This window comes from Phyllostomus discolor, chromosome 4 (assembly GCF_004126475.2).
Source record: "Phyllostomus discolor isolate MPI-MPIP mPhyDis1 chromosome 4, mPhyDis1.pri.v3, whole genome shotgun sequence".
NCBI classification, from domain to species: domain Eukaryota; kingdom Metazoa; phylum Chordata; class Mammalia; order Chiroptera; family Phyllostomidae; genus Phyllostomus; species Phyllostomus discolor.
In genome coordinates this window covers 36,112,783-36,139,168 of record NC_040906.2, presented here as the reverse complement: position 1 = coordinate 36,139,168, position 26,386 = coordinate 36,112,783, and the positions used below count along the sequence as shown (strand labels likewise).

The 26,386-nt window shown below is 40.1% G+C and overlaps 1 protein-coding gene across 10 annotated transcripts in view; it reads left to right on the top strand.

Annotated features, from left to right (window-relative positions):
* MYO1B (myosin IB) overlaps positions 1-26,386 on the top strand; it is a 163,944-nt gene that overhangs the window by 104,659 nt on the left and 32,899 nt on the right. For 6 of the 10 annotated variants that reach the window (XM_036023159.1, XM_036023155.1, XM_036023156.1 and 3 more), the window contains exons 8-16: positions 2,699-2,797; positions 3,981-4,084; positions 5,390-5,537; positions 5,806-5,924; positions 11,955-12,041; positions 12,645-12,710; positions 19,513-19,518; positions 21,904-22,008; positions 24,030-24,092. In XM_036023159.1, coding sequence (XP_035879052.1) covers positions 2,699-2,797; positions 3,981-4,084; positions 5,390-5,537; positions 5,806-5,924; positions 11,955-12,041; positions 12,645-12,710; positions 19,513-19,518; positions 21,904-22,008; positions 24,030-24,092 — 797 coding nt within the window. The remainder of the gene's footprint in view (positions 1-2,698; positions 2,798-3,980; positions 4,085-5,389; positions 5,538-5,805; positions 5,925-11,954; positions 12,042-12,644; positions 12,711-19,512; positions 19,519-21,903; positions 22,009-24,029; positions 24,093-26,386) is intronic. The other 4 variants (XM_036023160.1, XM_036023157.1, XM_036023158.1 and 1 more) reach the window with 1 other exon arrangement.

Genomic DNA, 26,386 nt, shown 5'->3' with positions numbered 1-26,386 from the left:
TAAAGTGTCGACTTCTGGCTCTATCGCTTAGTAACAATGGGACGTTGAGCCTCATTTTCTCATCTGTAAGATAGGGGTTATAAAACCAACTTCAGAGGAGGTGTTCAGGGTCGAGTGTGATAACAAATGAAAAGCATCAAATGCACAGAGAAAGGTCAGTGAAAGTTCCCTTCCTACTTCCCCTTTGCACCCTTCCTTTTAAGCACACATTGCAATGTGTTTCATATTTGAATGTGATAATAATCACTGATCATGTCAGTGTGAGTGGTTCAAGAAGTACATTGGCCAATATTCCTTTCCACACTCTGCACAAGGGCATATCATTCTTTAACTTGGTGGCTTTTATCTGCTGAATCTTAAAGCCATTGCCATTACCATACTCTCCATTGCCTACGAGTATTTGTTCAAAAAGTGCCAAACATCAGGTTGGCCAGGGTGGTGGTACTGTGCAGTGTGGCCCCATCATGTGCTTCGAAGGTACTAGTTTGTGTCTTGAAGTGCCACAGTTGACTTGTTGGAATGTGATTGGATAAGTGGCATCAAGTGATTGTTTGTTATTATTATTAGGGTGTCACTGTTAGGTGGGCTAATCCTTCTGAGGCCTGGTAGGGTTCTTAGCATCCTGGGAAGAACCTGGGGTTTGTGGACTCTGACGGGTGAAGGCTACCTGGTCACTCTGCCCTCCCCATGCCCCTTGAGCTCTCTCCTGAGGCCTTGGCATCCCACCTTGGAGAGAACTGCTGCGACTGGTTTGGGAGGCAGGAGCAGTAAGTAGCATGTGGGAGTCTTGCAGGCCAAGAGGAAGAAGGTCTTCATGTTTGTGGCAGCCCTGGGCTCGTTTCCAAAGAGTTCCTGGCACATAGTGGGTGAGCAGTAAGTGAGTTGATTGAAGGAATTTGTTCATGAATGGGTGAAGTAAACTGTAGCATTTGTTTATATTTTTCATGTAATCGAGTTACTTTCTTCTAGGCTTGAGGACTTTCCTATAAGGATTGGCTTTTCAGTGAAGAATCTGCCCACACCTGTGGGTTCTCTCTTGTAAAACTCTGCTCGTGCTGTTAGGACCCCGTGTGCTCTGGGCCACGTGATAAGTAAAATCCAACTGCACTTTTATCCTTACCTGCTTATTCTGTTGTCGGTTCTGCATGTCAGTATTTACCTGCTAGTTAATTGAAATAGCCAGTCCTTAAGCAGATGAATATTACATAATCTTGCTTTTCTAAATTTTGTCTCACATGTGCTTTCAATTTCTGTTTTCTTTCTTTTTGCTAAATAGGAAGTCATTAGTATTTGGGGGCATTGGCAATCATCCAGGGCAAATGAGAACTGGAGATGAAAATTAAAAAACTCCATAGCATCCTGTTCCTAATAATTCTTGTATCTACATACTTTATTTCTCTTTCAGTCCATTTAATTTTATGTTTCCTTGCAACCTGTCTCCATTCTTACAAATGACCCCATGTGTTTGGAGTCCCTAGGACTTTGAGTTCATCACATCTGTACTTGAACTCTGCCTGGGCTCCCATCAGATGCTGGCGTGGATTCCAGAAATGCAAACTGAGAAGTTCAGTGACCATTTCCGGAGAAACTGCACGTCTCTTCTCCCGGATGTATTTTTTTGGATAATGTTCAGATTTGAGTCTGACTGGAAATCCAATGTGTTTGTTCTCTAAAATCAGTCCTGAGTAATGGGATCACCAATTCAGAATTTTATAGCTAAATTCGGCCTTTGCCGGAGAATCCAGACTGGCTTTTATGTCACTGGTCAGTGAAAAGCAGGACTCCGGGCAGGAATATGCTCTGCTATTGCACTCTGCTATCTCCTAGGTGCCGACTGCCACCATGGCCCCTTTCTGGTCGGCTGGGCTTTCTTTCTTTCTTCTTTTTCTTTCTCTGATTCTTCTCTCGTTTTTCTGTTCCGACCTTTCCCTCCCCTTAACTCTCCTTACTTTCCCCTCTCTCCCTTTCTGGGTGAAAATTTGAAAACTTTCAAATTTATGGGATGAAAAATGATCTGAAATCAATGAGCGTATACTGTCAAATAACACCGAGTTCCATGAAATGGGAACCACTCTTATTCTCTAAGACTTCAAGATACCAAGACAATCTGCTTCACTTAGCCCAGGTAGCAGGACATGGGGAAAGAAGATGGGGCTGCATTTAAGGCACATGGCCTGGTTTCTGATTTCATTTAAATTCCTGCACCCCACATTTTTCGCCTGTTAAATAATACCTTCTGAGAGGATGAGGAGGATTCAGTGAGCTAAGTCTATAAAGCACACAGTAAGTTCTCAAAAATATTAACTTATTTATTATCATAATTACCAAGTGGATTTGTAAAGCTACCTTTCATTGCTTGATTTGGTTTGTAATGCTACATTTTGAAGAATTTAATGTCATCAGAAATTATATAAAGTTAAGAGACTATCAGTATGAAACTATATTGTATTTAATCAGGTGTTGAATGTAGTGTTGAACTTATTTTGCTCACTGTTGTTTAAAAAGACCTTGGTTTGTGTAATTTGGTGATTTTAGTTAGAGCCGAGCTTCTTCCTGAAGGTAGAGCTGAAAATGTGGCTCCTATTACTACTTCATTAATATAAACCAGAAAAAAAAAGTGAAAGGGGGAAATGAGAGGCCCAGTGGATTTAAGAGTAAAATTAATACTGCACTATGATTTGATTCTTTTCCTCTTTAGATCTTTTAGAGAAATCTCGAGTTGTTAAGCAGCCAAGGGGTGAAAGAAACTTCCATGTGTTCTATCAGCTGCTCTCGGGTGCCTCTGAAGAGCTTCTCAGTAAGTCCCTGTCTCCGTGCATTAATTTTTAACTGTCACAGCATTCTTTTTAAAAGTGTCCCATATGCTTTTCCCCTTTCTTCTTAAAATTTCCCCTGACTCTGGCTGAAGTGAAGAACACAGTATAATTGGTTTGATTATAACCCAGCATTTGTTTGATTCATGTCCCCGTACTTCCCCAGACACTGCACCCTCTGTCTCATACAGTTTACTGAAAGAGCTATGTATTGGGTGAGGGGCTAAGGATAAAGTAAAAAAAAATGGAAGAATATAATTATTCCACTTGGGGAGAGGAAATTAGCAGGGAGCAGTAAATGCATTCAGTTATTTTAAAAAATTGTTCATTGAAGATTTAAAAATAGTGAGAAGACATTTGCAATTGGTACTGGAGTTAAAAATACCACCTTTGGATATTTTAGAGAATTAATATAAGTGCATAAATATAGAATCCAATAGCAACAGCCAAGTAGTGAAAAGCTTTAAACGAAAAGTCCAGACAAGAAGAGCTTTGGCAAGTTGACAACACCGGGGGGAAAAATGCCCCTCACTGATAATCAACAAGGGACGTTGAAACAACTCTCAAGTATTCACTATGTATCCATTAGGGGAAATTATTAGAAAGTATAAAAGTGGCCAAGTTGTCAGGCACTGACTACTACCTAGAGCTTGTGGGTGTCACTTCTGAGGGAGATTGTCTCCCTTGGGACTAATTAGGAACCCAGAGTAAGCTGTAAAATGGTCAGAGCCCAACTGCTGAGACACACCCCTCTGGGGACCATTTCCCAATGGAGTAATTGAAAAGAAAGTATTTTGTATGAAGACATTTGTCATTGCCCTATATTTGTTGCAATAAACTGGCAAGAACCCAAATGTGCAGTGTTGGCAGAATCACTAGGCAGACATTGTGTTATAATCAAATAGTACATTGAAGATATTCCGTAAGAATATGGAAAGGGTCCCACCCATTAAGGATAAATGTAAAAAAGCAGGGGTTGAAATATGAACTGCAGTGATAGAAATGATTTTTTTAAATGCTATTATTGGTATTTGAACATCAGTTTTCATTCTGTTGATTTAATACACAGTGTGAAAGTCATTTTATCTGAAGGGATAAAGAAATGAGATATTAAAGACGATTAGAGTTATTGAAGTAACATACCAATTTGTGTGTGTGATTTAACAGATAAGCTTAAGCTCGAGCGGGACTTCAGCAGGTATAACTACTTGAGTCTGGACTCTGCCAGAGTTAATGGAGTGGATGATGCAGCAAATTTCAGAACTGTTAGGGTAAGATGTAACCTTTTTACTATGCTTTAAAATGGGTAGCACTTTATTGTTCATTTGGAATTGGTAGCAAATGTGAGTTTTCTTCAATATGTAACTCATGCTCCCTAAAGTTTTAGAATTATAGAAGTTATTGTATTTTTATTAGTTTGATCTTTTTACTAGCTCCAAAATCATACCGTTTTGTGAAGGCCATGCTTTAATGAAGCATACAATTTAACTGTTTATAAAAGGGAACTTTCTTATATTATTTTGGAGCTTGACTTTTAAAGTTGTACTGAAGTTCTGAATAGTTGATTTTCCAGTGTGAAAATTTGACTTAACATGTGCTACCATCATGTTAAGTCAAAACTGTTTTTGAGACAGAAAGTTATGTTTTTATACAGTTTTTGAAAAATTGTGAATACACCAGAACAATTCACATTTAGAAAAATTATTTTATTTTCTGTTGTGTGTTTTATGTTTATGTGGCACTTTGAGAATTACTCCTGTTAGGGCATGATATGGTAACTGATACTTCCCGACGAGATAGCTGAGGTGGTGGGGGGAGGGGGAGGAGGTCAGACTGTAGATGAAACAAGGTTGGCATCAGTTCATCTTGGAGGGTGAGTGAAAAATGACTTGAGATTCTTTTTCTGCTGTCTCTACTTTTGCATATGTTTGAAATTCTGGGTTGCCTAGTTATAAACAGACAAATAAATTGAGCTGTTCTCAAAAAGAAAGCATTTCTTGGAGTATGTCATTTTTTAAAAACGGTATGAACAGCCTCATATGGGAGGTTTGTTGCTTCCTGGATGCAGTTCTGAGACTTGGCTTCTAGACCAGCTCTGTAAGTACTTTGCGTGGCAAATCATTGGCACTCAAAAATTTGTGAGTGAATGATGTTCCTTGTTACCCCATAGTTCCTTGGATCAGGTTTGCAAACTTCACCTTTGCAAACCACAGTTTTTCTCATATGTAAACTACGTGAGGAGGCTTTTTTGTAGAGGGTTATGAAAGCTTTTTGTTTGTTTTTATTCCTAGCAGTAGAACCCCAGTACAAATACAGGTATCTTTTTATCTGTACACACACAAACTGGGGCTGGGAACCCAAGGCTCAGTTCTCAGCTCTTCCTCTTTACACCCCTCCCCACCTTTGCCACAGCCCATGAAGGGCTCCCAAGGGGACCCAAGGGCTCCCAGAACCACAGCTTGAACAAGATAAAGCCCCACATGGGTGTTGGATCAGTTTATTCTGGGACACTTTGCCGATTTGTTGTTTCAACAATAATAAAGAACAACAAAGAAATCAGATATTTCTCCCCCCAGAATGCCATGCAGATTGTGGGTTTCATGGATCACGAGGCCGAGTCAGTCTTGGAGGTGGTAGCCGCGGTGTTGAAACTGGGGAACATCGAGTTCAAGCCGGAATCTCGAGTGAATGGTTTAGATGAAAGCAAAATCAAAGATAAAAATGGTAAGTCAGTGGAGAATCAGCTTTGTTTAGCACACTTTTTTGAATTGCTGCTCAGCTTTAATCTAGAAAGTAAAACTTGCTTTCAGTTGGTTGAAAAAAGCTTTCTAGAGACAGTGAGCAGAAACAGTTACAACTAAGTTTTAAGTCTTGATTTTATACATTTTATACTGTTTGGGTTAAATGTGATTCAGAAAGAACACCCTAAGCCTTGAAAATGATCGTTAGCAGCACAAACACAGTGACTTTTTGTGTCCATTCTTCCCACCAGAGTTAAAGGAAATCTGTGAGTTGACCGGCATCGATCAGTCCGTTCTAGAGCGAGCATTCAGTTTCCGAACAGTTGAGGCTAAGCAGGAGAAAGTTTCGACTACACTGAACGTGGCTCAGGTGGGTGAAACAGAGCATCCAGAAGTGAGTTTTAAAAGTTTTTGATAGTTTTATATAAGTGGAAACAAATTTTATCTTGCAGGCTGTTACCTTAACTGACAAACTATATCCCAGGCATCATTCTAGGCACTGGGTGCATGACAGGAAACTGAACAAATAGAGATCCCTGCCCTCATGGAGCTTAACATTTTGGCAGGAAGAGCCAGGTGATAAGCAATATACCCAGAACATAAGTTTGTGTAGTGAGTCAGCCGGTTGTGCGTGCAGCACACAAAGGGAACAAGCAGAGCAGAGTAAGGGAGAGTTGCAGTGCTGGGGTGGGGACGTTGGGGCGGAATGAGGTAGAGGTAGGAAGGGACTAGGGAGTTTTGAGCATGAGTGGCATGATCTGCCTAGTAGTCTCAAGGGTCATTCTGGCTGCAGCGTGGAGAGTGGAGGGGAGGGGAAGGAGGAGTAAGAGCAGGGTATCTGAGTCAGCTCGGGCTGCTGCAACAGTACATCACAGATCGGATGGCTTAAACAGAAAACATTTATTTTTCACAGTTCTGGAGGCTAGATGTTTTGAGATCAGGGTGCCAGCATGGTTGGGTTCCTGGTAAGGGCTGTCTTCCTGGTTTAGAGATGGCTACCTTCTTGCTGTATCTTTCTAATGTGGCAGAGAGAGAATGAATGAATGAGCTTGAGCTGGTGCGCACTGTGGTGTCTCATCCCTTAAGGGCACCAGTGCTGTCACAGGAGCTTCACTCTTGTGACTGCATCTAAGACTGCTTCCTGAGGGCCCTACCTCAAGTTACCATCACACTGGGGATTAGGGCTTTAATGTGTGGATTTGGGGGCGGGGACACACAAACATTAAATTCATAGTACTGAGGTGCTGTGAGGTGTTGTGTGCCAACCCAGAGATGAAGGTGGCTTGAGCCAGGTGTTAGCAGTATAGTGAGAAGTGGTCACATCTGGATATATTCTGGAGGCAGAGCCAGTAAAATTGGCTGGTGACTTGCTATGTGGTATGAGATGACAACAAGAGTCAAGGATGACTCCCAACCCTTTTGGCCCAAGCAACTAGGAAACGAATTGCCATTATTGATTTAGAGAAGACAGTGGGAGAAGCCAGCTCATCCTCAAGCGACCAAATTGGCTTCCCTGCTTGCCTTATTGTGCCATAGTGGGGCCAATGAAGTCTTTCGAAGATGCAAATCTAAGTTTCTTACTGCTTCTCTCCTTTGGTTACAATTAAATGAATGGATGAATGGATGCATTCACATATATCTAGGCAGCTTCTGGAGCCCCTCTCAGTGTGAACTGTTCTGTGGCTAAGACATTTCCCACCAGTCAGCGCTGATCTAGGTTAGAATTAAATGACTGATTGAGGCTTTTCCCACTCAGGCCTGCTTTGTGGACTGTATTCTTCTCTCCTCGTACAGGGCCTTAAGCATCTGTAAGACAATAGAGTGGATTTGGTCTTTCTCTCTGCTGCCCTGGACTAGTCTTTTCTACTGAACAAGAATGCCTACATGTCTTTCATGTTCTTTCAGTGTTTATTATTTTAGGTGAGCTGTTTGGCAATGGAAAATACTATATAAATTACAAGTGTGTGTTTGATTTGTAACAACCTTTTCCTACTTTTTTACTATAACTGTTGTGTCTTTCCTAAATTATTGCTTCTGCTATCATGTCTGTCCAACTCAACCTTACTAATTCAGCGTCAGATGGTGACTGACTTAAGAAAAATGTGTTGAGAGCCTGCTCAGCACAAGTTCTCGTATAGACCATAGGTGAGGAGATAAGGGATTTAGGAAGACTTCTAGAGAGACTTCGTGGAGATGGTGTCTGAGCCAGTCGCGAAGGATTGAGAGAGATGTATAGACAAGGAACAAAAGGACGTTCCAAAAGGAAAACCATGAGAAAAGCCAGGTTTGGGGTACGTATCAGGAAATTGATCAAGCTTGGCTATAGCTTTAGGTGCTTGAAAAGAATTCAAAGCAAGACGGCTGGAAAGGTTAAGCTTGGAGTCAGAGAGTGGAGAATCTATAGCAGTAGTTCTCAAACGTGAGCGTGCATCAGAGTCATGGGGAGGGTTGGTTAACACTGTTGGCGGACCGTGTCCCCAAAGTGTTTGATTCGGTAAGTGAGGGGTTGGACCGTGTCTCCAGAGTGTTTGATTTGGTAAGTGTGGGGTAGGACAGAGTGCTGGATTCAGTAGGTCTGGGTAGGACAGAAGAATTTGCATTTCTAACAGGTTAGAGGTGATGCTACACTGCTGGCCCTGGGACCACATTTCAAGAGCCATTGTATTGAGGATCATGCTGAGTTTAGACATTTTAGTAGCCAGAGTGGGTGTTGTTATATAGAAATGTGATTTAAAAAAAAACTTGTATTTTAAAAAGCCCTTTAGGGATATTCATATATGAAATATATACGGATGTATTTTTATCTGTTTTTGTTGTGTGTTTTACTCTTGGTTTTGAATCATTCTTTATAGAAACAAGGCCCAGGTACCTCTTTATAAGCTCGAGTCACCTTGCGTCACGGTGTAAAACTTTTCCACATTCCTTTAACCTTTGGCATAAAAGAATTTGGCTTGAGATCCTTGATTATTCAGCTCCTTATTCAAGTTTTGTTTTTTTTCCTAACCTAAGTAGGGTTCAGAGTATTTGTTTTTACCGATCTTATTGCCTAGAAGGTTTTGATTCCAGTGAGAAGTGATTTGTTTTATTAACTTTTCCTCATAGCTTCAATGCTTGGGCTCTGTTATCATCTTTATTGCCTCATGCCTCATTTTCCCCAAGGCATTTAGATCTCTACCCAGATAGGAGGATTAATACTGAAATAATGGAAACCGAAGACAAAGTTATCGTTCAGCTGCTGTCACATGCTCTCTCCTCGACTTCTAAGGCCCTCAGTAAGCTGACCCTACACAGCTTATCTCAGTGGATTCCCTGCTAGTTCTCTAAATGCCATACTTATTTTTACCTGGTGCCCTTGCTCCTGCTTGTCCCATACCCCACATGTCACTGCTCAATCCTGTGTATCTCCAAATGGTCCACCTCATCCAGGGAGTCCTCCTTGATCACAATGGCCCCATGGTTCTCCCTTTTCTCCATGCCTTTTTCTCTTGCATTGTGGCACTGCCCTTTGGTCATTTTGTTTGTGTTGCTTTACTCTCCTCCACTTCCCTGGAAGCTCCTGGAGGGTGGTCCTGTGTCCATGCATCTCTGTGTCTCCACCTTGCCTCCCATGTATTGTCCTGGCGACTCCTGATGTGGGCCAGTTCTGCAGTAGGTTCCACCTGTGAGTTCCTCAGTGAGCTTCACACAGGTGCAGAAATGCAGTCTATTTATACATGGTGAGAATCTGAGATGCAGATTCAGCACACTTGGTGTGTTCCCTTGTTTCTACTCACCTTACTAGTGATTCTTAAATAAGACTAACAGTCCCACACTTACTTTGGAGGACATTAACACGAAGATTACATAGCATGAGTCAGACCCAGGAGGTCCTGGGTAGCAAATTGGCAGCCACTGGGGCCAGGTACAGCTCAACAGGTGCATTTTATTTGACTAGAGGGTAGTTTTTTCTTTTATTTTTATTAATTTATTTATTGTTTGCTTTTTGAATTTTGAAGTTGAGCACCTTTAACCTGGAATGCCTCCTCCAGCCCTTGCTGATCCCACTACTTCCTGTTTATTTCTGTCATGCAGTCCCTGCAGGCATTTGAGTTTGAGACTTCTGGAATAAGTATTTGCTTGAAGGAAGCAGAGAGGATTAATTAAAACAGGTCACAGAATAAGTTGTCGCTATTCAGTTGCATATCAAAGTGGCGGTTTGTTGGAAGCAGGTAGCATGCCACCTAAAAAAAACTGGATGATATTACAGTGAAAAAGGACCTGTTTACAAACACATAATATTACGTGATGTTTTAAGATAACAAAATTTATAAGGAAAAAAGAGAAAGATTTAAAGAATTATATAGGCTCACTAGGTAGTTATGGAGGAAGAGGATACTTCAAAAATCGAACGAACTAAACAAGGAAAATGGGGGCAGACATAGATGAAGAGCAGGATGATGCAGACATAGATGAAGAGCAGGATGATAGTTGGTGGGTGAGGGGAGGAGGGAGTGGGAGGGACAGAGCAAAAAGGAAAAAGGACTCATGAACATGGACAACAGTGTGGGGATTGCTGGGGGGAGGGGGTATAAAGGGACTAAATGGTAATGGAAAGAATACAATAAAGATTAAATTTAAAAAGTGTAATATAAATACATCTATAGACTTATATGTGTCAGGCACTATTCTAGGTACTTAAAATTACTTCTTTAAGAAAATTTTACCCTTTGAAGCAGTATGGATGGACCTGGAGAACATTATGCTAAGTGAAATAAGTCAGTCAGAGAAAGACAAATACCATACGATTTCACTCATATGTGGTATATAATGCACAAACTGAACTAGCAAGCAAAATAGAGACAGATTCATAGATAGAGAGCAGGATGACAGCTAGTGGGTGGGAGGAAGGAGGTTGGTGGGAGGGACTGAGCAAAAAGAAAAAAGGATTCATGGACATGACAACAGCTTGGTGAGTGCTGGGGTGACACGGGGGTGGGTGGAGGTAGAAGAAAGGTATAGGGGGAATAAATGGTGATGGGGAAGAAAATAAAGCGTTTGAGACCAAAAAATATAAATGAATACCAATAATAAAAAGGAAAAAAGAAATTAGAAACTAGAAGGGGGGTTGGAGAAAGGGTGTGCATCTAAGCGTAGGCTTTTTTCTCTGTTTTAGCATTTCATATACATTTTCTGCTGTGGAATTCCCCTTGCCCCCGTCCACACACACAACTTTGTGCCGTTGGGTTTATTTATTTATTTGTTTATTTATTTTTGCCAGATTCTAGGTAGATTTTCTTTTTTTTAACTTAGACTGGAGTAGCTCCCTGAGATTGAGGGAGGAAGGTTTGGGAGTAGCAAGGAAATGTGAGATGAAGGAAATCTTCTCAGCTTCAATATGTTGCCAGAGATGTGAATGTATTATTAAAGCTGTTACATTTCAATTAGGAGGCAATGTGGAAAAAGAATTTCCATGTAACCTTATAAATTGTGTTCTTCACAAAATAAAAATGTAATGGTTTCCTTTAACGGTAATACCCAACTTCCTACAAAATACCACGAAATGCTCACACTGGGCCAGTGTCCAGGCACAGCGGCGGAACCGCGGCTGTCCTACGGGCCCCCCAGGAGCACTGGTGTCACGCTGTGGGGACCTCACGCGGAAGGGCTGTTAGGTTCTCCTGGCCAAACCTGACGTTCGCCAGTCTTTGGATTCTCAGTCAAGGTCATAAAGACATAATATGTCTGCTACCCCTTCTTTGTCAAGCAGCTCTGAGCAGCTTTCAAATATATAAATAAATAAATAAGCAAGCAAGCAAATAAAAGGGTCTTACTTTTATTATACAATGTGTTGTCCCACAACATATTATTATCCTGCTCATTATGAAAGACTTAAAAAAATATTCAAAAGATTGAGTGAAGCCTTTTTAATGTCTTTCCTTCAGATTTCCTTTGTGTGGTGGTTTAAAAAAGTAGTTGTCATTGTATTAGCTATACATTTTTTCAGTGTCACAGAACTTAACAAGTATGTTTCATTACCCAATATTCATCATGATCGTTCTATGACTGTGGCACTTTTCTTTCAGCGGTGTTTATTTAATTATTTTACTATTCCCCTTTCGTTGGACTTCTAAATTGTCTCTGACTTTTCTCTGACCATAACACTGAGATGCATAGTTTCTGTGAAGAAAGCTTCTTTTTGGGGGGCAATATTTAGAATTAGTTTCCTGAGATGCAAGAAAGTGTAACTGGGTATAAACAATTTGCCTAATTCTCTTAATGGCTTGACTGCTCATCCAGAGTATAACAAAACCTGGCTCTGAAGAAATTTGAAATAAAAGAGCTTAAAATCCTGTTTTACTGAAGTTAAGCATTGTGGTGTTGTGCATATTGAGTTGTTCTTTCTTTCTTTCTTTTTTAATAGGCTTATTATGCCCGTGATGCTCTGGCTAAAAACCTCTACAGCAGGTTGTTTTCGTGGTTGGTAAATCGAATCAATGAAAGCATTAAGGTAACTGGACCCCCAATAAATCAGTTGAAATAAATGGTATTTGGAGTATAAACATTAAACTAAAAGATGTTTTAATTTTATAATCAGATTATTGGTTACCACTTATAAAGATTGTTCCTGGAAAAGAATTTGCCTTGTATAGGATTGAAATTTGTTGGGGGTTCTATTTTGTTTTGCAATGTAGTAAGAAATCTTTGCAGTATTCTGAGACTCAGCGTCCCGAGTCCTGGTGGCGGCTCATCTGCTAACTAGTTGTACACGCTGCCTGGAAGGTTGCTTGACCTCTCAGCTACTATGGTTCTTCAGGAAAATGAGGGTATTGGGCCAGGTGATTCTGAAAGACTCTACCTGTTACAAGATTCCGTGATCTTTTTTTATCATTAAGCAATGCTGATGTCTTTTTTTAAATAAGTCATCTATTATTAAAATTTCTGAAACATTCCATACCAATATCTTACCTCAGACATTTTTTAAGAACCTAAATTATAGCTATTCTAGTTATAAAACACAATTAACTTATAATATATGTTTATGTTCTTTGGCATGCTTTCAGTGTTAGTTTTCATGCCTAAATTTTTAACCCATCCATTTGAAACTTTGCAGGCCCAGACAAAAGTGAGAAAGAAGGTCATGGGTGTTTTGGACATTTATGGCTTTGAAATTTTTGAGGTAAGCTTTTTCTATTTTTTGTGTTATCTTCATTAATGTAGAACAGTTAGAAATTAAATATTCTATAGGCAGTATTTGATGTAATTAACATAACTTTGAATCTACGAATTACCTCTGTGTGGATGTACCAAAATGTATGTGTGTTTGAATGGGTTTTGCGTGATAAGAGCCAGCGTTTTGGAGACACTGCTATTTAAACAGAACTTCTTGTAGTAGTACTTGACTTTTGAAATTGCAAAATCAAAATTCTTACTAGGAGACTTTCAGTAAGGTATAAGGACATTATGCCTGTAGTCATTCATTTATTTGTAGATTGTTTGGAAAGTGAGGCGAGATGGTGCTGTGAAAAAGCCAGAACCGGGACAGCTGAGTACTGGCCACAACCCAGCGAGCCGGTCACTTCATCTCTTTGGGTGTCACACAGAGAGGGTCTGCCTTAGATGCTTTATTGGGTCTCATCAGCTGTGATCTTACAATGGGAATTCTGCCACAAAGGTTGAAACAATATCTGCTGAAGTTCGTTACGAATTTTTTAAGAAGACTCCATGCTTACTACAAAATAAATATTTAAACATATTATATTTGAATTTCCTGTTTACACCCTTGTTAAATTTGACTTTGAAAAGATATTTTAGGACTTTTTGAACACTTGTTCTGCCTCTTAGGAGTGGTACTTTAGGCTGGCCCAGGAAAATGCCAAGAAGATCAGCTTCTCTGTTTTTAAGTCTCCCCCACAAACAATGATTTGTGAATTCCTGTAAATAACCAGGCCCTGCCCAGAATGACCACCCAAAGATTTTACATGTTCCAAATTATCAGCTTCACAGAATCACAGAAAAAACAATTAAACTATTTCCTGAAGCTAAATCAGGTCTTTCTAGCAAATGCCTTTTTCTTATAACATTCATTTTTTTTGTGGTAGTGCATTCTCTCTACTTAACAGCTGGTAGTAAATAATTATTTAGGGCTGGCCCTATACAAGCACTGTGGTGGGTGTTCGGTGTATGATTGTCTGATGTAATTTTCACAGCAGAATTGGCTGCTGTTGATTCCCATTTTAGAGATGAGGAAGTGAGCTTCTGAAGGTCAAGTAACTCCCTCAAGGTGACATGACTACCAAGTGGCAGACCCAAGACTTAAACCCCAGGCCTCCTAATAAAATAATCGAAGGTCTCCCACAGGTCTTTTCCATCACTTTTCTCCCCAAACTCACAGGCTCCTCAATTTCTGGAAATAAAGGGGGAAAATCCAGATGTAATAACTCTCTGGCCCCCACTGATTCTGCACCATTGTCATCACTGCAAGCGCCTGGCCAGCCCAGGTGCCTTCCCCAAGTCCATCTGTGTGCTAGTGGCTGAGGGTGGTACACTCGAGCTGTGCACTGGCTGCTGTCACCCGTGCTGCATCCAGAACACTGCTCTTTAGCACAGTGTCTGTTCCTATTGGCACCCTTCAGCAAAGTCTGCAAAGGAACACTTCTGGTCCTTTGGTGAGAGAGAAGAATGGGAGGTTTGTGAGCCTGCAGAATTACTTGAATATACTCAGAAATCACTGTGCTGAAACACATTTCTTTCTAGAAAGATCTCAGGTTACTGTCACCAAGTGGGCAGCATGTCAAAGTCATTATTTGCAATTGGCAGGGAAAAGATTTCTCACCTGGTGCTCTACTGATTTAAATTTCAATGGTTCCACGAATAGGGCAAAAGCAGAGCTCTCACTAGAAACTTAGAAGAAAGATATATTCAATGATCTTTCTAACACAGAAACCAATTTTGTTTTGTTTTCATTTTGCCAGAAATAAAAAAGATCAGACTTGTTGATCCTTAAGCAAGTGGGCAGGTGCTTGATGTCATGTCATAATACATGAAATTTTTTTATAGTAAAATAGGATTGTGATGGGACAGTGGCTTGGCTTCATCTTCCATTGTGGCTGAGCTCCGGTAAGCTGTGGGAAAAGAGACCCTCACAGCACTCAGGGAACTGAGTTATACCCCATGAGCAGCTCTGCCCATGGGTACGTGAGGGAGTCATTTCTCAAGCGTTTATTTAGTGCCGACTAGGAGCCAGCTTCCAGTGGTGAATAAGACAGTAGTGTTTGTGCCTGCGTAGGGCCTACTCTCTTAGCCCAAGGTGCTGGGTCTGCTGCCAGCCGAGGGCACAGTCCAATCAGGAAGCGGGGTTACTTTTTAAAAGTGTGTTTGCTTCAGACCTAATGAGATCAGGACCTGGATGTTCTGGGTGGAAACATCCTGTAACTTGGCACTGAGCAAAATGCCCTTTAGCAATCTAAGAATATTTTTCACTTACAGTTAATTCAAGTTTCTGTCCAAGCCCATTTTCCTGAACACAGTTGACTTCGGCAAGTTATATCAGTATTTTTCTCACTGTGGTGACACTAGGGACTTTAGTTGATAAAAATGCCTGTTTCTAAATGGTCTTCCTCCTTTCTTCAGAGGAGTACTCAGTAGTTCTCAAATTTAGCTGTACGTTGGAAGCACCTGGGAGGTGGGGGAGGCGGCTTTTGAAAATTCAGGTGTCCAGGCTGCACCCCAGACCAGTCAACCAGACTCTCTGGGTGCGGGGCCCAGCAGCAGTGTCGCACAGCTCCCGGCTGATTCCCGCTTGCAGAGTTGAGGCCAACTGCTCATGTAAACAGGAATCTCCAGAGTGAACTGTAAATTCCAGACCAATGTGCTATTCTTGCTGTTTGACCTCTGCACGAAATGCCCTTGTACAATGTCCAGCCTCACCGACAATTCATCCTACCCAAACCTAATCTGTGTGTATATACCATTCCTAAAACCAACCAGGTTACATTTTTATTCTTTTTAAACAGGAGTTTCAGTCAAGGCCAAATCCAACCAGTCATGTTTATAGGAAATCTTATCATGACCATAAAATCACTAGAAGTTAATTTCTTTCTCTTAGCAAGTACATGTTTTGATTTTTTACCAGTTCCTTGAGAGAATTAACATTTGTTTTTCATTATAATTAATCATTCTCTTTATTTGCCTGTCTAAATCTTCTCAGATTAATCTTCCAAACATCTTGTATTTTAAAACTTGATTACTTATTTTATATAGTTTGGGGGAAGTCAGAGTAAAGATTTAGTTGGGCATTTTTTAAGTGCCCTTTGATACAGAATTAGAAAGTTTTTTTTTCTTGTAATGTATTCACATATATACTCCTGATGCCATCCTCCATTTTCCTGGATTCTCAGCAAAGTCAGAGCACATGAACATCAGGGAGCCCCCAGGGTTCAACACTGGAAAGCCAGATAATTTAAGGAGCTTTACAATACCACAAGCTAAAGTATGAGGGCTCAGAGTATGACTTAGGAAGGAGTGCTCAGAAGCCATTTCAATGCAAAAATGAAAATGTCTGATCTTTGTCTCCCAGAGTGGAATAAACTGGTAGAGAATAGAGAAAATTCTGCCTTTGTTCAGTGAAAATGGTCTGCAAGAATGAAAGGTTCTGCAGTTTAGGACACCCTGGGCATCACTTTAAAAGCTGGACTGTAAAGGTCCAGAAAAATTGTTTTTCTCATTCTGCCTCATGGCCCTACTGACCGTTCCCATGAACACGTTTTTCAGCTGAGCTGGTGGAAACCCTCCATTCACCTTGGTCCTTCTCTAAACAGAAGAGGGAAACTGATGCGTTAAACCATGGGATGATGACACATGATTTGACTGCAAACATTCCAGTGCCAGCAAATGAATAGCTCAGCCTTGCTGGCCTCATGTGATCTGAGGTCAGTTTGGGAAACAGATTAGTGAGATACTGACACCAAACATAAGGTGAAGTGAATTGAAATTCATAGAGGAGAACAGTCCAGCTATAAACCCTGGTAGAACATAAAAGTCCAGTTTTGTGAAGGAAGCAAATGCTAATCCAGACACTCCAGTTCGTTCTGCACAATTAAGTGTGTAGAAAGAACATCCAAACTAAATGCTCTTTTAACTGAACCCATGTTTTTATAACTGAACTGGGGCCTTTGATCTGTGAAAACTATTTATAGCACCTCTATAAAGTAGCAAATGCTATTCTTTAAAATGATGAAATTAAATTCAAAGCAGTGTTGAGTGAACTAAATTGATTCAACTTTTTTCTAAGTACTTGTCTGATAGGTATTAAAATGGACAGGTAGTTTAATGGGGAAATTACCGCAGTGGCTGAATATTTCACTCTTCACACAGTTGAGCTGGTTTCACGCAAAGTGCTAGTCGTTTTGAAGCAGGCATTCCTTTTTTATTGGCTCTTAGGCCCTCGCTGAAAGGGGCTGGTGTGCAATAGGGATGTGATAGGCTACCTGCAGTGATGGTTCCCAGGGAAACCATCTGAGAGTTGGACAACAGTGTAACCTGGGAAGTTCAGTTCATGATTATAGGGTTAATTTCCTAAACTGTTTTAAAAAGAAAATTGATTCTGGTTACAAACAACACCTTCTGTTCCAGTTTTCATTATTACTCTTGCTTTTACTTCTTAAATCAAAGCCTATTTAAAAATATTTAAGAAGAGCATTCTAATGTTGTTTTTCTTAAAATTGACCCTATTTGAATATGTATCGAGAAGAAAAATGCTATACTATATTTAAAGGGAAGTTTTCTACAGTGTTAGCCAGTCATTCAATTTTATAAATGCCTATAAAGGACAGTATACATTAAATCTTTGCCAGAACCAACAGCACATTTTAAAGCAGTAATACAGCCCAGCTCCTCCAAAACAGTGATATTACACTCAAAGTTTTATCACTTACATATAAATGAACTTTTATATATTACACAAGAGACTTCATTGTTCGTGAAATATAGAGCCCCTGCCCAACTTGATATACCCAAATTTGACCTCAGATGAGAGTGTTGAACTGTAAGAAATATCTATTAAACCTGTAATTAATAGTACTTTTTGCTTGAATAAGTCTTAGTCTTTGTGTTTGAACTGCTCTCCCATTTCCTACACATAACATTCACTTGCAAGATCCTTCCAGTCCCACCGTCCTAACAGCAGATGTGACAGGGCTGTCTCCTTTATTTTACATCGTCCTTTCAGGGTTTACGTTTCTAAGGAGGACAAGATTTAAATTTCTGCCTCTTTACTATCAGATATCATGGCCTCTTCTGTTACTGAGGACATAGAAAGGTAGTAACAGGCTGATATTTTTGATCCATCTTTAAAAGTTATTCCCAGTGGAAAGTTTATAACCAGTCCTTATGAGTGTAAACCTAGTTATGCGCTGTTCTGGGAGTGTGATTTTCTGTTTCTTTCATGTTGAAAGGGTGGACTCATACTCTGGAATTCTTAAAAGAAGCCCCAGAGTTTAAAATGTTGTTGTACTATATATACTTCTGAAGATTACCACCTTCACCAGCTCTTGGTAAATCCAGCGTAAAACAGAGTGGGGCCCTGTGACTTCGCTGCTACCTGTGTTTCCTGGGGCCGTCTAGTGGGAATGGGGTTCGTCCTCAGCTTCTTTCAAGGGGCTTGTACAATGGAAAAGTCTGAATGTCATTGTTTGAAGGTGTTCCCAATAGTTTTAGTTTTTTCGCTCAATCTTTAGGGATAAATGTGGGTTAGCAGTGGAGAAAAATTCCATGCACAGTGCATGGGTAGCTAACTAGAGGGAGAGAGGAGTTGAGTCATCCATGGGAGTGAGCTCCTGCCCACTTCCTCCTTCGGAAGCTTTGATTCATGGGACTGACTGACCCGTGGGACGGAATGCCCACCCAGCACAGGGATTGACGGCCACCCCCACAGTTCTTAAAAACACAAAAATGTTTCCAAATATCAAGTTGCTTTGGAGCCCTCCTGTTCATGCGATGCAGTTTTACTACTTTTTTGAAAGGAATACCTGAGGATGTTTAATGCCAGTATACATGAAGAACTGCATTAGACCTGTACAAGTTTCAACTATGTAAACTGTTACCAGGCTGTTCCTTAATTCTCTGCCAATTATACATTTTTACAAGTTATTTTTAAGGATTTGTGAAGTCTCCTTGACCACCCCCTCAAATTTGGACAATGTCAACAACTTAAACTTAGATCACAAGAAATTTGATTGCCTTCATTTTCAGCAGTAATGATTGCCCTGGCGCTTCACGGCGTGTTTTGGAGGCGGTGAGGTATGTGTGCAACAAATGCGGAGATATTTCTGTGGGGAAGCACCATACTCTGGTTTCTGCCTTGATGATTGTGCCGTTCTCCTCTTGTTTTTATTCTTTAAGCAAGAGGATAAGGTCAGAGAGTCAACTTTTTGTTCTTTGGCCATTTCCAGAACACCCTCCTCACCGCCCTGTGTGTGTTTGAGGGGGAGACATTCACGTGTGGCACAGGGGCGGGTCGCAGTGGTGGGCAAGTGGGGGTGCTTTGGATCTTGCCGAACCTGTTCACTCTTTGTTGTGACCTGCCAGCTGCCTCTGCCCCTGACTCTTTGGGTGGATGTGTCACGCACATTTTATTTTCTCTGGTTAATTTCTATAGAATTAGAAGCTTTAGATTCTGAAGCCTTAGGACTTCAAGCAAGTCACATGGTGTCATTATTTTACTCAAATCATTTTTATCCCAAAGAGGTCTCACCCAGCAGAACCACAATTCAGACACCGTATGTAGGTATTATGGTCTTGTCTTTTGAATTGATCGGACATGTGTTTTGATTCAAAGTGTTATACCAATCAGAAATGTGGCCTAAATGATAAAACCTTTCATTCGCACCTGTGAATAACGATCAAGAAGTGTTTACTCTTAGCAGTTTATTACAAATTAAGAACTGACTGCATTTTGTGTAATCTGTCCCCTTTTGCACCAGAATGCAGTAAGTATGAACTGTTTGCAGTGATGGTCTGTTGCATGCTCCTGTGTTACTAGCTTTCCCAGCTGTGTGAATTTTGCAGTAAATGGCCATTGATTAACTGTGTGGATGCAAAACATAGAGTTCATACAGGGATTTTTTTAAATTTAGCTTAGCTCTAACTTGCTCTTTAAGTCGTGTTGTAATTGTGAAGCTTTGCTGCTGGTTTCTAATCTGCTTGTGCATATTTCATAGTCCTGTCCCTGCAGTGTACTTTATTTAAGCTGTTCATAGCCACGTAATGTGTCTACAACACTTAGCTGTCCTCCCCTTCCTTCTTCTCAGTAGTTGCCATTTGAAGATTTAGCATATTTTTTTAAAAATAGCTCCATGGGCACAGACTTACTAATTTACTGGAAAGGATTTATTCCATGAATTTGTTTTCTTAAAAAAATCTGTTCTTATAAATCATTAATATTTTAATTTTATTTATAAAGTTTTTTGTTTGTGGAGGTAGTATTAATAAGGATATATTTTACCAAGTCAAGAAAACCAGACTTTTGTATATGAAATGTCCTTATACTGATTATAATAGTAATCATAATCATAATCATAAGACACCTTTACCAGATTGACTTTAGCTTCTAATCCAAATTGTTAATCTCGGAGGATTAGAGCTCATGATTTTTAAAATGTTTATGTGAAACCAAGTACTGAGGAATGCCTTTGTGCCTAATTCTATATTTGTTGAAAGTATTGAACATTAATACTGTGTGACCTCTAGTAAGAACCTTCAGGATTTAAAAAGGAAAGCAACTTCATCCTTGACTACACTTAACACTCAAAGATTAGTCAGTGAGCCCTGGCAGGGTGTTTCAGCTGGTTGGAGCATTGTCCTGCACACCAAAAGGTTGCGGGTTCGATCCCCAGTCGGGGGTGCATATGGGAGACAACCGATCAATAGTTCTCTCCCACATTAATGTGTAAATGTCTCTCTCTATCCCCTCCCCCTTTCTCTTTCTCTAAAATCAATGAACATATCCTCGGGGGAGGGTTAAAAAAATAGGTCAGTGGCAGTATATGTGTGTCATTTATGGTTTAGGGTAAAAATTTCCCTCTGATTAACTGGTTCATCACTGATGATTAAAAGTCCTTAGCTGACTTCCAGGAAAGAATGTGGTCAGATGCCACTTTGTAAGTATCATTTTCAAACTCGTCCTAGGTAGGACCAAAGTCGATTTGGAAAGATCAAGTTTCAGAAAACTCGATGACATCTTTGCTTTTACTGTTTATGGAGAGATTTGAAAGGCAGTAGTTCTGTGTATTCACAGGGCGGGGTGAGCTTCAGTTCTGCTGTGGCATGCAGGCCCTCATAGCTCATTCCTTAATCCAGGGCTGGACTAAGAGAGCAGTCAGGCTTAGTTAGCAGTGGTGGGGTCATACCATCCTTTGCTCCCAATGCCACCATCTCTCTCGCTGCGAAGAGGAGGGATACAGTTGAAAATAGCTAGTTTTATTACCAGATCTGCCTCTTCGTGGACCATGTGGTTCTTGGTGAAGTGTATTCATTCAACAGACGTGCATTTTGTGCCCTCAGTGTGTACAATAGTACAGTAAGCCCTGTGGATTGTTCAGAAATTATTTAGGCATGGGCCCTCCCTCGGACTTCATAGGAGATGACTCTAATATAAAGGAGAAACTACTTTATTTATTACTCATGAGAGTCATGAGTAATAAGTATGTGAGCCTTCTGAGAAGAGATTGTTTTCTAACTGGGGAGATGATTTGATGTGCTGATTCCTGCAAGCCTCTATTCTGTAGGCACGTCATGCATTCCTGGGCTCATCAAATACACGTTGAGTACTTGCAGGGTGCGAGGTACTGGGCATACATTGGTGAGCAAGAGGCATATAGTCAGCCTTTGCCCTTAGAAATGTGCAGTCTCCTGAGACAGATAAATATGAAACTAATCAATTCAAGATGGGGGATAAGAGATCAGGTCAGGAAGACTTTGAGCTCCAAAGAGACACTTGGGTGAACCTGGGTGATAGAGATTCTAAGTGTTTTTTTTTCTTCTGAACCTTCAGGGGAAAATGTATTTATTTTTATTTTTTTACCATGTGTGGGGTGCTTCTTTGTCAATTAAAAATCTTCATCCTTCAAAGATTGCACACCTCGTGCATACTCCATTCGTTCACTTGCCTCGTGAACCATTCCTCGAGTGCCTGGACGTGCAAGCCTCTGTCCCAGGAGCTGTGTGCTGGGCTCCAGTTGAGTTTGAGGGAGCGTGTGTGCCGTCTCTCCCAGGTTGAGATGTCAGATGTCACTGTTATGGCGACATCTTCGTACGGGGATGTTATGGGGAAGCTACGGGGAGCTAATGGCATGGTCCATTTTTTTCCCATACAGGACAACAGCTTTGAGCAATTCATTATTAATTACTGTAATGAAAAGCTGCAGCAAATCTTCATTGAACTTACCCTTAAAGAAGAGCAGGAGGAATATATACGGGAGGTAATGTTGATGTATAGTTTTTAAAATGTTCCTTTTGTACTCAAAATATAAATTCTGGATTCCGAGGGCTGTATAAATGTGACTCTAAAGTCAGATTTATCTAAGTTTTGCTACATTGTGTCTTTTGAACCTTTGTTTGGTATGACATCTAAGCTAACTAGGGTTTTCTTTGCTGCTGTGCCGCTGCTAGTGCCCAGAAACATGTGTGACACATAGTAGGCACTGAGTAAATGTCAGCTCAGCAACTGGAGTCCTCCTGGATTTTAATGCAGTGATTTGAAATGGTACTGTGTTAAGCACAGTCTGAAGTGAGTGGACAAACAACTGTTGGAACATCCATTTGGGGGCATATGGCACAGTAATAAAACAGAACAAACAATTGATACACATGAATGAATCTCATGCATTATGTTAGGTGAAAGAAGCCAGACTCAAAAGGCTACCTATCGTATGATTCTGTTGATAGTTGTTCTAGAAAAGGCAAAGCTATAGAGGCCAGGCGCTAAAGGCAGAGGCCGGTGATTGCCAAGGGTAGGGGGCATGAGACAGTGTGACTGCAGAGGGGTGGAACGAGAAAATTTGGGGGCCGATTGTGTGCTAGTTACACGGCACTATGTGTTCGCCAAAACTTCAATAATTGTATACCAAAACAATCACCATTGCTGTTCAGTGTTGAAAAGTATTGATTTTCTAAAAATTTATAAAAAATAGGTAACATTTGTTGAGTGCTTACTCTATGCCAGGTAGTTACTAGTGCTACCTGTATGCACTGCCTCACTTAATGTAATTTAAAAATAAGACGTCCCTTTACAAAGTCCTTTTATCCTTAATTGTAAAACACACACTTGGTTTTCAGCCTTTCATTTTTTGTAAATAGTCAGTCTTTATCTAAGTGTAAAATTATTTCAAAAATAAGAGGCAATTATTATATTTTTATTTCCTTTTCCCTTATTTGCTGTAATATTTTAGTAATGATGTTATGTATTTTTTCATTTTTATAGTGTCATCTTAAGTTATTAAAGACACTAAATCCTTTTTTTTTGGTTTCTCAATATAGATTTTTCTAATGTGATTGTAATCCCCAGTGACTTAGTAAAATAACCCATTTACTTGAAAGCTAACTCATAAATATTTTATTTTTCTTTTAGAATGGTCATAATGCTTTAGAAACTTGTATACTTGTCTGACACCTTTTGGTAACATAAACATCCTAAAGGCCAGATTAATTCTCTTCCTGTCTTCTCATCATAAAGAGAATGTCCAAACTTTGATCTGTAACTTAAAACAGTTTGTACAGATTGTCTGAAACACTTCTAAGACTATATAGGAAGATCCCCAGCTTGCTGTATGAATTAATGTTTTTCCCCTTAGAAGAAAAATAAATGTTTACACTTTGGGGCAGAATGTAAGCAAATACAGAATGATTACATTGGGCCTCAGATTTGGCTTTGTAGCGAGCATCACAACCAGAACATAGGGTCTTGTGTCTTTCCTTAGGTTGAAAATATTTTGGTTTAGCACGGCACTGTTTTTGCATGTGAAATAGTTAACTGCCCTACAGCATTTTAGACTGACTCTAAAATTAATTTTTTTCCTTGTGATTACAAATTAAGAACAGAAAAATCTAGGCCTTAGATTCTTGGGATCAAGTTCTGACTTATGTCCTCATAAACATTGTAAACATACACAAAGTAATATTGACCCAAGGGCCTGTGGAGTACATGTTTGGCTCAGGGCCAGGGAAGTGCATGGGAAATCGCCACAGATGGGAGAGTGGAATGAGAGGCCGTCTCAGAACAGGTCAAGGGTGTTCATTTCAATCAGATCATGTCTGTGGTGGACTCTGCCCTTAGAAAGTTTGGGGGCCTGGAAGATGACATATTTGCAGCACTGATTTTATAAAGGAAATGTTCAGAGAGGAAGTGAAATACAGTAAGATGGACAAAGGTGATTTGATTTGATGTCTGGTAGTGTTGTGGTGTCATTATATGGAATCTGATTTTGTTCTGTTTTGTTTTCAGGACATAGAATGGACTCACATTGACTACTTCAATAATGCCATCATCTGTGACCTAATAGAAAATGTGAGTATTAGGTACAGTTTTCTGAAGAATTTCTCAGTAATATAATTCCCTATTTGCAAATGATCTCCCTGCTTTCCGTGGTAAGCTTTATTTAGTATTTTCACTATTTTAACACTTTTCTTCAGGGAACTACAGTTCTGGAGACATTGCTATAGCCCTGAGGCATGATACACAGTTCTTGAACACACACGTAGGCAGCTGGACATTTTGGTGCTTGGCCTGGATCCCCTGTGCTGGGTGTCAAACTCATTTCCCTGGGGGCTGTATCAGCCTTGCCCATTCAAAGGGCCGAGTGTAATTTCAGCTCCTTAACAGGTAAGGAGTAGTTACATTTATACAGCACTTAAATTATTCCAGCCCTTTGAAGGCAACTGCAAGGCTGATGTGGCCCCCAGTGAAAATGAATTTGACACTCCTGTTGTGCTCGTCCCGTTGCCATATCACAGAGCCCATTCATGATGTTCACGTACCGTGATGATGCCACACGCCGTGCCCTGAGACTCGCCAACCTTTCTTTTGTGTCCGGAGCCCAGGTCCAGTCCATGGCTCCTGGGTACATGTGAACACTGGTCAGGGGAGGCTCGGAGCAACCATAAAGGTTTTTGCCAAATCAAAATATCTATTTCCTTTCGAAAACTCTAGCGACTTCTTAACCTACTGTTCCATGGTTACTATTGAAAAGATAATTTTCAGTGAGGATGTGGAGAAAAGGGAACCCCTGTGCACTGTTGCTGGGAATGTAAATTGGTGCAGCTGCTATGGAAAACACTATGGAGTTTCCTCAAAAAAGCAGAAGTAAAACAATCATATGATCCCACAGTGCCACTTCTGGGTTTATAGCCAAAGGAAATGTAATCAGGATCTTGAAGAGATATCTGCACTCCACGTTCACTGCAGCATTATTTATAATGGCCAAGATCTGGAAATAGTCTAAGTCTTCATTTACAGATGAGAAGTTAAAGAAGATGTGATATAAATATATGGATATTATTCAGCCATGAGAAAAAGAGGAAATCCTGCCATTTACAACCACATGGCCAGACCTTGAGGACATTGTGCTAAGTGAGATAAGCCAGAGAGAGAAAGAGAGAAATACTGGGTGATGTCATTAATACTTGGAATCTAAAAAGCCAAACTCATACAAACAGAGTACAGTGGTGTCTTCGAGGGCCGAGGGAGGAAATAGGGAATGTGGGTCAAAGGGCATAAACTTCCAGTTATAAAAGGATTAAGTTCCAGGATGTAATGTACAGCATGTTGACCATAGTTAACAATACTGTGTTATCAAATCGATAAGTCATACACCTTAAACTTAATAACTTAATGTTATATGTCAATTATAACATTAATTATGTTAATAATTAATAATTATTGACATTAATAATTAATGTCAATAACATGTCAATTATGGAAAATATTTTATTAAAAATTTTTTTTAAAAACATGCTCTTCAAGGATAAAGAGACCAGCTCAGGAGCTGAGTTAAGTAGGACACCGAGAGCGGTCCAGGTGCAGAGCCAGCACGGCTCAGAGCATGTTCAGGGGATGTTGTGTGTGTGACTTCGCAGGTGGCCGCGGGCCATGTGGCCTCTCGGGTGACTCAGATATGTGTGTATGAATGGGAAAGGGCTTGAAGTGTGAAAAGTTCCTGCATAATTTTTAGTAAGCTTTCTGACTCTAAGATTTTTGTTTTTGCATTGCAGTCTGTGGTTTATTATAAATGAATTGATTGCAGAAAACTGATATGTTTGTGAAAACCTAGAAACAGTTGTTTTAGGCTTAGGATTACTAACAATCTCAGCCTTGATAACAAAGTAATTGAAACAATCCATAACATTTATTGTCCTGCAGTCTTCTCTGTGAGTAGTAGGTGAGTGCCATGTTTCGGGAGTGTGGCTGTGGGCTCTAAGTGTCCAGCAATCACTTCTACTCATCTCTAACAAGTCCTTTTAGAAATTATGTAAGTCACCAGTATTTCTTTTCTCAGTAATTTGTGAAAGATGTATCATTGATTAAATTGAACATTAAAAACAACATTCTAAAACATCACTAGTTTCCAGTTGGAAAATAAGCTTTGTTTAGAAAATCTGAGCAATGTTGGAATGTGAATACTAACATCCTTCTAAGCAATTCAGAACTCTAGTCTAAAATCCAGAAAACCTGTAGACTTTTCTGAACATTTTTTCTGGTAACATTGTGACCAAGGTAATTTGCTGTGGGAAGTTTAACTTTTGGAAGTCATGACCAGCACGTTTTTCCCTCATGAATATAACATCACTTAATTATTTCTGTGT